We start from the raw sequence: 16275 nt of genomic DNA on the forward strand, positions 1-16275 counted from the left end.
ATCTCCCCCACTAAGGAAAAAAGCATCACAACATTGACTGTGCAGAAGAGGTAAAATTGGGTCCCTAGGAGGGTGCAGATCCCAGCTGCAGATCAGAAGATGGAGTAGAGATCCCAGGAGGGTGCAAACCCCAGCAATTGATCATATGGCTGAGTTGTGGCCTACAGGAGGGAGAATGGCAGACTTAGGTCCTCCAGAAGGGTGTGGACCTCTGCATCAGACAGGAGGCAGAGTCAAGAATATATGGACCCCAGCAGCAGATCAAGAGGCAGATGAGGGCACTGACCCATTAGTAGATCAGAATTGGAGCAGAGGAGATGGCAGCAGCAGTCTGAACAATGGATCCCATTTTATGACCAGTACCCAACAGCCCAGCTGCATTGCTTCACATGGGTGAGACTTAGGGTACAGTGGAAAGGATAAAGTGTGGAGGATAACTGTGTATTCAATCAAAGCAAATGCCAGGTTTTTTTCTTTTTTATATGCTGGCATTTTTTGAGGGCTAAAACCCCCAAGTAGCTAAATATGCTGGTTGATATTCTATAGAAATGTATATAGTAGGGATGTGAATCGTTTTTTAACGATTTAAATTATCGTCCGATAATTTTAAAATCGTCATTAATCGGTAAGGGACTCGATACAATAGGAATTCCCTCGATTTATCGTGAAAAATTGTTAAATCGAGTACGGGAATTATTTGGGGGGAGGGCGGGAAAACCGGCACACCAAAACGAGATTCTGGTTACTCAGACCAGGACTCTTGGAAGGACTCAGACGAGGATTTGGAAACTTGGATAGGCTCACACGAAGATTTGGAAAGGCTCACACAAAGACTTGGAAAGGCTCACTTGAAGACTTGGAAAAGTTCACACGAAGAATTTGGAATTTGGAAGGACTTACATGAAGGCTTGGAACTTGGAAGGAGCAAGGACAAGGTCTCAGGATACTTGGAGACTTAGGCAGGCACTGCCCCTCAGGGCGCCCTACACAACCAATGTGGGCTTGTCGCAAACCACCCTGTCCCATGGCTGGTTGCGGACCATGCAGAGAGCAGAACAAGCACAAGACTCAGGCTCAGGGCAATGGAGAAATCCGGGCAGTACTCACAGACAGATCCTGCCAGAAGAGGGCTCCAGCCATCAGGAAACGGACACTGGATAGGAATGGATTTACTCCCAGGAAAGGACAGCTGCAGACGAGGTCCGGGGTGAGTGAAGCTGAACCTGGAGCCAGGAACTGATGGTACTTCAGGATCAGGATTGGACAAAGGACATCAGGATTGAGACTTGGAACAGCAACATCGGGACTTGGAACTCAGGACATCTAGATCAAGATTTAGAACTTGGTGACTTGGAACATCAGGACTGGAACCTGACAAAAGACATCAGAAGTGAGACTTGGAATATCAGAGATGGAATGTAGGACATCGGATATGAATGGACACTGGTACCTCGGGACATCAGGACATCTATGGCATCTGGACATCAGGGAACTTCTAGAGAGGAGGACCACAGGGAAGACTGGAACATGATGGACGAAGACATCAGGAGACTGGAAAGTCTGGATATCTGAAGACAAGGAGATGTCAGGACATCCAGAGATAGGAAGACATCAGAACACCTGAAGACGAGAAGACATCTGGAGACACAGTGACATCAGGACATCTGAAGACACGGAGACATTGGGACATCTGAAGACAAAAGGATGGGATCTGTTGAGAGACCAGGACATGGAACAAAGATCAAGACGAAGGTTCAAGAACCATGGACTAAAACAAGGAGTACCAACGAAGAACAGAATGCCTTAAATAAGCGAGAGGATCATGGAGGACTCCTGGAGTGAAGAGCAGGAACTGAAGATCCAGGACCGGTTCGACTCCATGACTGACTCGTTGCAAAGGCAAAGACTGACTGAAGGCTGAGCCATTTTGTAGAGCTGAAGAGGAAATGCCTGGATGACATCACAAGGAGGAGCCAGAAGGACTGGCCCTTTAAATCCTGAGAAGAGGTGCAGCCCCGCATCTAAGGAGGCAGGAACAAGGACAGCATCCATGCTGTGAAGAAAGAAGCAGGCCTGAAGCGTTGGAGGAGGCTCCTGCCGCGAAACAAAGCAGAGGGCGGCTCCAGCTGCAGAAGAGAAGACCGAAGACGGGGCTTTGGCTTCGGAAACACTGGTGGCAGCCTCCCGGCCACAGAAGAGGACCCAAACGATAGTGGCCTCCGGGCCGTGGAAGAGGAGCTTTCAGGTGGCCTCCAGGCTGCTGAAGAGGAAGAGTACTGTGACTCCAAGGCCGTGTGGAAGGCCCAGTCAAAGGCTCCCAGGCTGTGAAGAAGGCCTGGTCGATGGCGGCTCCCAGGCTGCGGGAAGCGACAAAACTGGCAGTGGCCTCCAGGCTGCAGGAAGGCAGGTGTCGGCGGCCTCCAGGCCACGAGGGAACTTCGGCATCGGAAGGCTGGCTGACGGCAGAGAAAGGTAAGGGACTGCTCGTGGTCTAGCCATGGGCAGGATCGCAACATCAGCTTCCAATGATCACCTTTGCAACAGGTCTCCATGCTGGTTGTATACTCGTTACCTCCTGGTGATTCTCTTGTGTTCCTGGTTCCTGATCCTTGCAAACTCCTGTTCCTGTTCTCCTTCATTCCTGCATTCCTGATTCCTAACCCTTTGTCAGATTGCCTTCTCGGACATGACCTCTGCAGTGCCTGACTACACCTTTGACTCTCTCCAAGCCCGGACCTCTGCATTGCCTGACTACGCCAAATCTGATTGACTTTTTTGATTGGGTGACTAGGGAATTGGATCAAGGAAGAGCGCTCAATGTCATCCACTTGGATTTCAGCAAAGCTTTTGATATGGTTCCGCACAGGAGGCATGTGAATAAAATGAGAAGCTTAGGAGTGAGTGCCGAGGTGGTGGCCTGGATTGCAAACTGGTTGACGGACAGAAGACAATGTGTGAAGGTAAATGGAACTAACTCTGAAGAGAGAGCGGTGTTAAGCGGAGTGGCAAAAGGATCGGTGTTGGTACAGGTCCTGTTCAATATCTTTGTGAGCAACATTGCGGACGGGATAGAAGGTAAGGTTTGTCTTTTGGAGATGATACTAAGATCTGCAACAGAGTGGACACACCAGAAGGAGTGGAGAGAATGAGATGGGATTTAAGGAAGCTGGAAGAGTGGTCAAAGATATGGCAGCTGAGATTCAATGCCAAGAAATGCAGAGTCATGCATATGGGGTGTGGAAATCCAAAAGAATATTTGATGGGGGGTGAAGGGCTGATGTGCACGGAGCAGGAGAGAGACCTTGGGGTGATAGTGTCTAACGATCTGAAGTCGGCAAGTGTGTGCCGGATACATACAGCAAGAAGATCGGCAGGGCCGTGGTGGAGCTCATGTCACCACGGCCCGAAGAAAAAGGTCGCATCTAAACATGCAGGTGCTCCTCCTTCTTCTTGCCCATGTGGCCCCGGAAGAAAAATGTTGCCGGAGCCGCACGGACAGGAAGGAGGAGGAGCATCAGCTGCATGCAGAAGAGGAGCAGTGCTTACGGGCCACCGCAAATCCCAAGTCGCAGCGGCCTGAGAAAAGGAGGAGGCCCGGTAGCAGGGCCGCTGCCATGGATCCCACATGGTGGGCGGCCCGAGAAGATCAGGGCCGCTGCAGAGCCCATCCTGCGGTGACCCGTGAAGAGAAGGCCCAGAGGTGAGAGAGAGGCTGAGGGCCTGTAGAGTGTGTATGTGTGCGTGTATGAGAAGAGATGAGAGATTGTGTGTGAGAATGAGTTGAGAGACTGTGTGAGGGAGTGAGGATCTGAATGTTTGCAGAGGCAGCATGTGAGAGGCTCTGTGTATGTGTGAGAGAGACAGCATATGACAGTGAGAGCTTGTGCATGAGCAAGACAGCATGTGTGAGTGAGAGAGAGCCTGTGTGTGTGTGAGAGTAAGTCAGCATGTGCCAGTGAGAGACTGTGTGTATGAATGATTGTATGAGAGAGAGCATGTGAGAGTGAGAGCCTGTGTGTGTGTGAGAGAGAGAGAGAGAAAGCATGTGAGAATGAGAACCTGACTGTGTGTTTGAGGGAAGAAGACAGATGGAGAGAAAATAAATAGAAAAGACAATATAAAAGGAATTGGCAAAAAAATAAGAAAGGGAAAGTGGAACAAAAAAGCCTGTGACCAACCGATTAGAAAACTAAGATCAGACAGCAAATGTAAAAAATAAATAAATTACTTTTTACTGATTGGCACATGTAATCTTTGGGAATGTGCAAGAGTAGCACTTTCTCTATGCGGATCTCACAATGTACGAGATCAGCATGGAGGAAGTGGAAGCCCACGGGGCCTGCACAGAGGAGGCAGCAGAATGGGCTTCAGTGCCAGTAACAGCAATCAGCATCTCCCCAATAGCTACGTGGTAGCAGTGACAATGGCAGCAGAGGAATGAGAGAGGCTCTGAGGTTGCTGGCAAAAGAAAGAGAGGGGGTCTGCCTTTAGTGTGTGCATGTGTATGAATGGGAGTCTGCCTGGGGGTGTATGTGTGTCTGAATGCATGGGTTCCTGCCTGAGGGTGTGCCTGTGTATGAAAATGAATGGGTGTCTTCCTGGGGTTTGTATGTGTGAGAATAAGTGCCTGCCTATGTGTGGTGTATGTGTGTGTGAGAATGAATTGGTGCCTGCCTGGGGTCTGTGTATGTGAGAATGACTGGGAGCTTGCCTGGGTGTGTGTGTTTGTGTGTATGTGAGGGAGCCAGTGAGAGTGAGAGCATGAGTGTGTATGAGAAAATCCAGGGGAGTAAGAGTGTGGGTGTGTGTGTGTGTGTGGGGGTGGCGGGGGGGGGGTATGTATGGAGGGGGAGAGAGTGTCTTACAGCTTGAGAGTGTGTCAGTGTCTGTGAGAGCGAGAGGATATGGTGGGCATAAGAGCATTAAAGTGTATGTATGTGCCAGTATATGTGTGAGAGAGAATGAACATGTGAATATGTGTGAGAGAGAGAGGATAACCTCCTAATCCTCGACAATATTTGGTGTTTGGGAAATTGTAAAAAATGTATATGATTTTAATTAATAGAAATTCTATTTATCAGTAGTTTTAAAATATTATTTTATTAGTATGGTTTTACTATTATAACTGATGCTTTATGTTTCTTGATTGTATTGTTTTATGAGGAATGGTGGTTCTGTTTTTCCATTGTTAATACACAGAGTCTGGCGTCTTGGGGTTTCCATTTCAGTTTTTTCTAATTTGTGCTCCTTTATTTTGTATTCTGTATTTGGTGAGGGTCTGTCTCTGCTCTATGTGTGTGACCATGATGAGAGATTCTGCTAGCATGTAGTGTCTGTATAGGGATCTATAGAAATCGGGTTTGTTTTGTTTCCTCAGTAGGTGGTGTAATATTTACCCTTGCTTATTCACAGGTAGGATTATTGTTGTTTGAGTCCTTGGTGTTATTACTGTTATGTTATGATGGGATTGCAGTATACATTTTGAGTGTCTTTTTTGTGGGGTTTTGTGTTAGTTCACATTGGGCTAGATTTTAAAAGCCCTGCGTGGATTTACGCGCGCAGGGCACTCGCATGCCGGCACGCCTATTTTGCATAAGCCGCCGGTGCGCACAAAGCCCCGGGACGTGCGTAAGTCCCGGGGCTTCGTAAAAGGGGCGGGAGGGGGTGAGTCCGAGGGCATGGCGACGGTTCTGGGGCGGGCCGGGAGGGCGGTCCCGAGTCCCCCGGCACTGCTGCCTGTGCCGGGGGATGTGAGGCAGCGCGCGCAAGTTACGCCTGCTTCAAGCAGGCGTAACTTGCCCAACACAGGTAGAGGGGGGGATTTAGGTAGGGCCGGGGGGTGGGTTAGGTAGAGGAAGGGAGGGGAAGATGGGGGGACGCAGAAGGAAAGTTCCCTCCGAGGCCGCTCTGATTTTGGAGCGGCCTCGGAGGGAAAGGAGGCAGGCTGAGCGGCTCGGCGCGCGCAGGCTGCCGATTTTGCGCTGCCTTGTGCGTGCCGACCCCGGATTTTATAAGATATGCAAGGCTATGCGCGTATCTTATAAAATCCGGCATACTTTTGTTCACGTCGGTTGCGCGAACAAAAGTACGCGTGCGCGTACTTTTTAAAGATCTACCTCACTGTGCCTGGCAGTGGAAGGTGTTTGTGCTGCTGTTACTGTGAGGTGACACCAGAATTTGAAAATATCTTTTAGTATGATGAGCTGTAAGGGAAACATCCAAGCTCCATTGTTTGGGGGAATTTCAGTGGATGCACAGAGTTACAGAACTGGAGGTGCAGGATTTGTACTGAAATTCTGTCCCTTCCTATATATTCCAGACTTCACTCTCATAGCCATATAGAATTAGTTGAATGAGGCTATCAAATAATTTTATAGTAGTTTTACTAGAAGTATGAAACTGGCCAGCTTTTTAAAATTACGCAGAAGACCCTTTGTACTTTTTTATTAATACTTTTTTTTTATAACCAATTTTAAAGCAAGATCCATGCTATAGAGGTGGGTGTCATGAAGAAATGTCATTTTGGCTTCCCCCCCCAAAAAAAAAATTATTTTGTCTAGAGACGCCACTGATTTTCTGTGACTTTAAGCATTAGTACAAGAAGGATTAAGGGGGGGGGGATGCTGGAGAGGCAAACAAATGCATTAGCCCCCGTGTGTCGGAGACACTTGGTGCGCCACTAGGTGCGAGTCATATGGGGCCGCAAGCGGTGGCAAAGAGGAGTGGAGATTTGGCGGGCCACGAGCAGTGCCCAACCTGCTCGTGACCCAGAAAACCACACAGTCAGCGGGCGTGATTGAGAATGAGGTAGGAGTTGGGGCCGAAACTGGGGGGGGGGGGGGGGGGGGGGCGCAAGGGAGAAGGCTCGCCTAAGGCATCTAATCCCCTTGAACCAACCCTGTTGCTAAGGCCTGAAAAGCCTGGGCCCCTGCTCCTGTCCCAGATTGACTCAACAGTTAGCTGTAGTGGAGAAGGGCAGATTGTGGCAGCAAAGAGTCATGGCTCATCTTGGCTCTGCAGCGAATTAAAGAGGAGTGGGAGAGAAAGATTGCTGAGCTGAGAAACCTAAGCCCCGCATCCCCTCCTACCTCCTGACCTGGCCCCAGAGCATATTCAGAGTCAAAGAAATAGGAGCAGTCAAGACATGATGCCCACAGAAATTGTAAGGCCCCCTTTCCTCTGATACCATAGGAGCAGGATGCATATCATAGCCTGCGGCAGGAAGAGTACAGAAGAGGGAAAGAAGATTGATACCATTGCAGCTAGCAACAGGAAGAGCACAGCATTGGAGGAGGAGGTTAACTCCATCATAGCCAACAGCAGAAAGAGCACCTCAAGGGGAGGAATAGAGGTACAGAGCACAATTTTCAATGTGCCAGCTGTTAGCAAGGGCAGGCAGAGGCAGTGTAATTTGAGAGGGGCAAGGTAAGGGGGTGGGGGTAGGAACTAAGGAGGAGGGCTGGAGGTGGAGGAGGAAATGGAATAGGCACAACGCAGTGTAAGGTATAAGGTACACATTTCCACACATACATACATACTCACGCTGGCCCACAATAGAATAGATACAGCATGGCAGCAGCAATGTAAGCTTCATAAACACACACACACACACACACATTTATATACATTTATATACTTGCACACCTACGCTGACTTAAAAGCCAAACGAGGGAGGGACAAAAGGGGTAGTGATGGCCAAAGAAGAAAGGTCACGACAGGGACCCTCTGGTCAGCTATAACATTGAAAAGGGACAACCCCCTCTCCCACCACCCCCCCCCCACCCCCCCACCGGGTCAGCCAAAAGATTAGACAAAGTCTGCCCTACCTGACCCAATTCTGCTCCTGCTTCCTTGGATCCAAAGTGGCCCCTGCTTAAAAAAAACTGTGTCGACCATTTGCCCTAGACAGTTGCCTACATTGCCTATGCCTAAATCTGAACCTGCTGAGAGACATTCTCCCAATGCATGTCTTGAAAAATCAGAATGACTCTGAAAAAAGACAGCAGTATTGACCTAAAAGAGCAGGAATGTTGCATAGTTACATGTCAACTCCTGTCTATTAGAATTAGAATAAAAAACATATCTGCATTATGTGCAGAATAAATGTAATTTAACAAAGACTACAAATACATCTTGAATACATTTCTTTTTTTGTGGTTTTATAACTCTTGTATTTTGATTCTATACTATTCTGTGATCAAACTCAAGGTAGCAAGCTGCAATACTTACAGAAAATGCTACGGTTTAAATGACCCCATGGAGTGACATATCTTATTATCTGCTGCAGCAAGACTTGAAAGTGACAATATACAACAGAAAAAAAAAAAAAGTAAATGGGCCAAATGTAATAGAACATGAAAATCAATGCCATGAATGGTTTCCTGAAGGCAAGTTCTTTCATCTTTCAAGGATGCTGACATCATTCAATGACTGTTCCTGATCTTTGCATGCAAACTGTGTGACTCCTAGGAGAGGCTTTAATCAGTGTTTTTATGGTTGCCGATTGCTCAGCATATTAATTTAAAGCTTTAACCTTGACATTTAAGACCCAGCATGACATGGGCCCCATCTGTGTGGTTGAGCAGTGGATCCCATACATTCCTCCTCACTTGCCATGGTCACAAAAGGGTAATTATGTGATGTTTCCACCACCACACGCCTTTAACTTGGCTGTGGCTGAAATTCACTTATGTAGTTCCAAATTGGTGGAATAAGTTACCACATAAGTGACTTTATGTGTATAAGATGTTCCTTATAAATCTTTTTTTTTTTTACTGTTTGCTATTCAATGATATAGTATTTTATTGTATGTCTTGTGCATCTACTTTGATTACAAGTTGACTTTTTATGCTTACTGGAATCCACTCTGAGTTATCTTGGAAGGACAGGATAAACCAGTAAATAAATTTGTTGCAAAGCTCTACAGTCAGGGTCGTTGTGTGTATATATAGGACTATACAGTAGATTAGTCTATGAACTCTCCACCATAATAAAACATAACTATAATACAATGTGTAATAAAACTACCAGTGTAAGTACCTTGGTACAATTGGTCATGAACTACTTCGCTAAATGACTATGTCTAATGATATATTGTAACCGAACCTTTGACGGCACCTGTTAGAATGTACTATAGTACGCTTTTACCCTCATTAAATATGTGCCTACATCTAAACCATTGCGATGGTATTTAACCTAGCAACGGAATAGAAAAGTTTTAAAATAAATAAATAAATATTATATATATATATATATATATATATGGGATCTGTTGAGAGACCAGGACATGGAACAAAGATCAAGACGAAGGTTCAAGAACCATGGACTAAAACAAGGAGTACCAACGAAGAACAGAATGCCTTAAATAAGCGAGAGGATCATGGAGGACTCCTGGAGTGAAGAGCAGGAACTGAAGATCCAGGACCATGAAAGAGAGATAAAAATCATTACCCAAAAAGTATCTCTAAAGAAAAGAGAATGGTAAGAGCACAAGCTCTTATAACACACACCCAAAAAAATGGAACACACTCCCGAAGCACATAAAAACCATGACTTGCACCCAAAATTTTAGAAAACCACTGAAAGCCCTTCTTTTTTACATACGGGCCAATTCAGTATGGTGTGCTCAGCCGAGCGCACCTTTAGCCCCCGTTTGGCCGCGAGTTTTCAATGCTATTTTTACACCTTATCCAGCATATCATAAAGAACATGCCAATCAAATCCTGGCTGTACTTCATGCATGCTCTGATTTTTAGTTCTGATTTTGGTGGGACAATTAGAATTACATGGATGTTGGCAGCGCCTGAAAAATGCGCTGCCAACCCCCACAAAACTAATAACGCCCACAACATGTAAATGCATGTTGATGGGCCTATTAGTTATTCCCGCGCGATACAGAAAGTCAAATGTGCAGCGAAGCCGCACATTTCGGCCAGCACCGGGAAAGTGTACAGAAAAGCAGTTTTTTCTGCTTTTCTGTACACCCTCCGACTTAATATCATAGAGAAAATAAGTCGGAGGCCCCAAAGATAAAAAAAAAAAAAAAACAGCCCGCGGCCCACAGATTGGAAAATGGACGCTCAATTTTGCCGGCGTCCATTTTCCAAACCCGTGGTTGTCAGCGGGTTCGACAACCAACACCAATGAAATTAAGCGTCGGCTGTCCAATCCACTGACAGCCGCCGCTTCTGTCAAAAATGAGGTGCTAGGGACGCGCTAGTGTCCCTAGCACCTCCTTTTTACCGCGGGCCCTAATTTGCATACCTTGACTTCCTGAATCGCGTGCCCAGGAGAGTGGCCTGGGCGTGCGTCGGGAGAGCGGGCGCTCGCCGGCTCTCCCGCAAGGTTTTCTGTATCGGCCCGATAGTAACAAAGAATTGACAGCATTAAAAAAAATGAATGGGCCATCCAGCAAGTTTCTTATGCTAGAAATTGCCACTCTCTGCAGGTTACCCCCAAGCCTCATGTTAAGGGTAGTAATATTTAGAATCCAAACCAAGCAACTGTCAAAACCATTACAAAATTATTGCTAAATTTCTAAACTTTTATTGACATTATATATTTTAATTACAATATACAAGATCATCATCTTGATATGGAATTCCAGAATTGAATAATAAAATTATAACAGGAAAAAAATAAACTGTAAAGAAATTAAGCATAAATTCAATCAGTCCTTCTCCAGTCTTGAAATAAAGGGGATCCAATACCACCACCAAAATATATCAAAGAAAAGAAAATATCAGCAGTCATCATCTGCCCAATTTATTTATATTAGAACTGTTGCAGGCAATCTGGATTAATTCTAAAATGGAGCTATAGATTATGAACCAGACTGTGCAAATTTATCACTAACTAACCAAGTCAACTAGCAAGACTCAAAAAATATTTATATAACATCTCTGCATTTCTCAGGAGATTTACAGGGAAATTTTAAGAAGATCCACCTAGCTGTATACCCCTAGGCACATAAGAAAAAAATGTTTCCACTTTTCTGAGTTTGTTTAGCAACACCAGGAAACACTTTTTAACCTTGAGTTGCAAGAAAAACATAGATTGGTGCCTGAAGAAAAGTTTCAGTAACCAATCTCTATTTGGTTCCAGCGCCAGAGACAGTATTAAAGTAACTGGTGTAGCCAACTCACTAGTATTCAAAGTTTCAAGTAAAGTAGACACATCCAGATTAATATCTCTATTTAGAATTGGAAATAATTCCTGAAATCCAAGTTCTGTTGCATCATCTCCTCTCTTGAAAGGGGGAAGATAGTACACCTTAGATACAGGTGGAATAGATTGTTCAGAAATCCATAATACTTCAAGCATATACCTCTTGAGCATCTCCCTAGGAAATACCAGTGTCAACTTGGGAAAATTTTATGAAACAAAGATCCTATTGCTGATACTATTTTCAAAATTTTCCATTTTTTCTGACAAAGTGGAGTTTCCTTCAGTAATGGTCTTTTGAACCTGCTTCACCTGATCAAGTTCACTGTTAACAATAGAAACTTGCTGTCCCAAAATGGAAATAGAGCTCTCAAGAGGTTGGATCCAATTATCCAGCTCCACACATTTCCCAACCAAGGAAGTCAGCTGCAATATTATGTAACTCCCTAGTCCCTCAAAGGCATCCCAGATGGATTCAAGGATAAATGAAGTTGATTTTACCATACTGAAACTTATTGATGCAACCAAGGGAGGAGCAAAAGTAGTCTGTGTAACTATAAAAGTATCTTAAGAACTCCCATTTTCTTTAATATGAGTTTGCTGTTCTCCTGGACCTCCGGCATTATTATTGATGTTCATAGCTACAGAAGTACTCTCCCTCATGTTCCCTGCCAACTAGACCATCGCACCGGCATCATCAGCTTGCGAATCCCCTCACCATGGTAAGGAAGCCTGTGCTGCAGCAGTATCAGTGGAACAGTTCTGTCTGCTGTGTTTGAGGATGCCAAGGAGCCTGGGGGAGATGGGAACACAACTTCCCCTCCCAAACTCTCTAGTGGCTCAGCCACCAGCAGCAAAAGGCCATGGACAACATGAGTGTCCATTGGACCAAATCGAGGAGACACTGGCAGGGCCGCAGGGCAAGACTCGTGCTTTGCCTTCCTCTGCTACCCTGTAAATAAGGAAAGAAAAACCACAAATTTCAAGTAAACATAAGGATCCTAGAAGAGGAGCTCAGCACACTAAGAACTGCCTGTCAGCCATCTTGCATCCCAAGCCTTTCGTTCTATCCATTCCCAAGGACTTTGATTTATGATCATGTTATGTTTAGGTTGGTAAAGTGATTCCAGTTTGTATGGTTGTATGAACTGTTTATCTGGTACTGTTTTGAAAACCTTAAAAAGTCTTTGTTTGAGAATAGCAGTTTTTATTTTTTTATTTTGAGGGAGCTCATGTTTTTAATATTTGTTTTTCATTGTGTAGGTTTTTATGGTGTGATCTGCCACAAACTGTGGATATGTGCAGAATGCAAATATTTTAAAATCAATCTTCAATCAATCAATAAATACATTTCTTCCTTGTCTGGCTCGAAATTGCTTGTCATGCCCTCTATAATCCATCATTTACCATCATTTATAAAGTGTGCATAATCCATGTGTTAGTTCTACTCTTCATGTGAGTCCTGAACTCCAGAAAGATCTGATGATAATATTCTCCCCACGGTCAAAAAGAAAATGTGTTCCACATTGCAGAAAAACTGTCTTCAACCTGAAAATTCCATATCTCATTAATAGCCCAATCCAACATTGGCTGATATTTCAGTGGAATGCCTGCATCAAGGAAATTAAAATGTAATATCAAAGTACATAGCTGTTGTTGAAATAATCATAATGTCCTGGCCTAGCAGGTACAAAATCATGAAATCAGCTCTCCATAACACTGAGATCGGCATCTGAGCATTTTGAAGAAGCCAATGACATTCAATCTGAGCGATGACAGCAAGGAAAATGACCTAGTAATCAAACAACCAATCAATGCAGTTGTGAGTTTGGGACTGTGAAATTTCGTCTCTCTCTCTGCTGGGGCTTGGATTGGGTTGGTTTGGTTTGGGACTGGGCGGCTAAGTGCGAGAAGCAATTTTTTTTCTGTGGATTGGGTTGGTTTGGGACTGGGCGGCTAAATTTCGTCTCTCTCTGCTGGGGCTTGGATTGGGTTGGTTTGGGACTGTGAAATTTCGTCTCTCTCTGCTGGGGCTTGGCTTGGATTGGATTGGGTTGGTTTGGTTTGGGACTGTGAAATTTCGTCTCTCTTGTCCATCCGAAGGAGGGTGCTTTGTTGCGCTCCCTGCCTCCGATCGCCGGCTGCTGGGGCTTGCTGGCGCCGGGCGCTCAAGGCAGCGGAGTCTGTAGGAGAGCCATCCACTTCCTGGTACCTGTCATTTCAAACGTCATTTGAAATGACATTTGAAATGACAGGTACCAGCGCACCCAGGATACTGTATAGGCGCTGTATAGTGCCTATACAGTAAAATGGATAGCATTTCATGGATGCGCGTTGGACGCGGCTTGCATTTGCATGCCATTTAAATACAGTATCGAGTGGTAGGTGATCCGAACTGTGTGTGCAGCAAACGCGGGCACTAACGCACCTCTTTCTACCGCACCTTACTGTATTGGCCCGATAGAATGCAACTGCAGGAAATGTCAGTGTTTCAAGATGGATGACGTGAACTTACCCACACAGATTGAAAAACGCAAAACACAAGTGATTTTATCTTCGTCCTCCTTCAAAAGGAAATCCCACTATTCCCTATTGAAGTGGCAGGCTTGTACAAATGCCTGTCAGATACATGACCTAGGGCCTCATTTTCTAAAGTATCGCAGGCCTGCAATACTTTAGAAGATGAGGGGCAGGGGAACGAAACAGGGGGCGGGCCTGCACTAGCAGTTTCGCACCCAATAGCGCCACCATAGGAAGTGTAGCTATTGGGAGCAAAATAGGCAGCGAAAAGGCACCTACCTTTTCACTGTCCGCGGCGTCAGCGCAGAGTCGGGCCCAGTGAAGCCCCGACTCCTCCTCTTCCGGGGCCGACTCCTCCCCGACTCCTCCCCCATCCTGGTATCGCGTGCGAGCGGCTTGGAAAATGAGGCCCCTAGTGTAGGCTCATGATTGAAAATGGCCATAGAAGTGCATGTCAATGTAGGAATAGGGCAAAGTAAGCAATACTGATGTGTTACCAATTTAAGGCTCATTAACTATACAACACAGATCTGCTTTTGGCACTAATATGGCACTTGTAAGCATTTGAAATAATTCAGCATTTTTTTGGCTATTATATGTTTAAGCTTTCTCTTTCAATAAATCACTTTGCTCTTTCCCCTTCCCAAAGAAATCTTTTGTCCCTCATCCTGTGGTTTCCCTGTCTTTTCTTGCTCTCTCATTCCTCTATTTGTGAGGTGCCATTCTAACAGTTTCTCTGTTTGGCATTCAGTTGGATGAACCCCCATATCTCCAGTTGGCCCTGTCATCAGCAGATGGTGGGAAGAACTCAATATGACACTGTACCAATAGCTAACAAGTTCACTTTTCCCATAATGCCTTTTGAATTGGCAAACTGTAATTAGTTGTACTTTTCAGTTATCTAGGAGATTACAGTTATGTACTGATGTCACAATCTGCTATAACATTGGGGCCGAAAAACAGCCAGACTGCAATTTCTTGCCTTGCTATCCTTGCTATCCTCATATCATGAAATATAATTCACTATGTATGACTTTAACAACTGAGAAAAGCTGCATGAAACATATGAAGGGCCAGAAATGCATGATGAGCCTTTTACTTCGTTTTATTATTGTTGTTTTCTCAGATTCCCTGCCAGCCACCATTGACAATGTAGTCATGGGCTTTTTTTTTCTTTTTTACCATAAACTTCTCAGACTAGTAGGAAAGCAACAGCTATTAAAGGGCTCATCCTGCTGTGCCTGAAAGTGACTGTATGATTGCAAAGAATCACCTACTGGTTTTTCAGGGTCTAGGAACTGCTACTGTATTGAGCAAAATCACAAGGACATTTATAGTACTATTTGATGATAGCAAAAATATACTTTCAGTGCTTGTAGCATAAAATGTTAGGATTTCATCAAATCAGACAGTGTAAATTTATTATAAAAGAATTACAGAGATATTAAGTATTTTTTTATCCAATCAACCAAAGAAACATTTTTCAGTACATTTGTCATATTTATTTTTTTTCAAGTTTTTTTTTTTTTTAATTTTTTTTTAACTTGCAGTTCCCTCCTGCCCTTTTGTACTTTGCAGCTCATTTGGAACCAAGGCAGGAATCTGGCACCATCAGCCTTCATTCACAATTACCCAGGGACTTCTTTATTTTATCTCCCATCCTAACTTGTGTTTAGTTGTCACTGCAGAGATGGTCCTGGGCCAGGACCATGCATCAGTTGTCTTTGCTTCTACTTCTGCGGTACAAGGTTTGTTTAGGAAAAAAAGAAAAATATTGGTGGGTCATTGTTGTGTATTCATATTCTATCTAATTGAAAAACAAAAACCCCAAAGCATTTCATCATACAAGTCAATGATGCAGAATGCCAATGTGTTCAATTGTGCCTACTAACAATGGTTTCTTTTTTATTTACTATGCCCAGAATGAAAATAACTCATGAAAGGACTTACTTTAATCTTTGACTAGGGACCTCCATTTTTGGTTTTTATTTTTCCTGGGAATTTCTCAGGGTTTATTTTAACAAGAATAAAAACAAGTGAAAATCAGTGGGGCAAAAAGCTATTCATCATTTTTCCAAGAGAATATCAGAATTTATTTTGGTGGACAAAAACCTCGTACTGTTCCATTCCCTTCCAACCCAGCTATAGAACCTCCGCTCAAATGATTCTTCAGGTAATCCTGATTCCTTTACTCCTCTCCCTTAGCCGTTCCCCTTTTTCTGTCACTCTTCTGCTCTTTCACTGTCTCCCTTCTTTCTAAAAATCTCCTTGTCCCCTCCCTCCACAAGAATTCCCCCCCCCCTCTTTCCTTCTCACAAAATCTCCCTCACTTAAATATTATTTATCTTTACTGGCTGTGGTGACTCCAGGCACCTCTTTCTCCATTTCTGGCAGCATTCTCATGTTCCCATGCTCTGCAATGCAGCCCCTGCACAGGTGCACTGCACTTCTGAGCCTGTGCAGAGCCAGAGAGGCAAGGAGTCTGCTGGGAAGTTCTTCTGGTTGGGGGCAGCTGCTTATCTGTGTCTGGGTGGGTGCTTTGGCCAATACTTCAGTTCCAGCCCTCTTCCCAACAGCAGCTGTGCACTCCTG

General features: G+C 44.7%; 1 protein-coding gene across 1 annotated transcript in view; it reads left to right on the forward strand.

Moving 5' to 3' along the window:
* The first annotated feature begins 2342 nt into the window (after window positions 1-2342).
* ADCY1 (adenylate cyclase 1) overlaps window positions 2343-16275 on the forward strand; it is a 676474-nt gene continuing 662541 nt past the window's right edge. Inside the window, exon 1 of the mRNA XM_029587086.1 lies at window positions 2343-2472. Coding sequence (XP_029442946.1) covers window positions 2343-2472 — 130 coding nt within the window. The remainder of the gene's footprint in view (window positions 2473-16275) is intronic.

Source organism: Rhinatrema bivittatum, chromosome 2 (assembly GCF_901001135.1).
Source record: "Rhinatrema bivittatum chromosome 2, aRhiBiv1.1, whole genome shotgun sequence".
Taxonomy (NCBI): Eukaryota; Metazoa; Chordata; class Amphibia; order Gymnophiona; family Rhinatrematidae; genus Rhinatrema; species Rhinatrema bivittatum.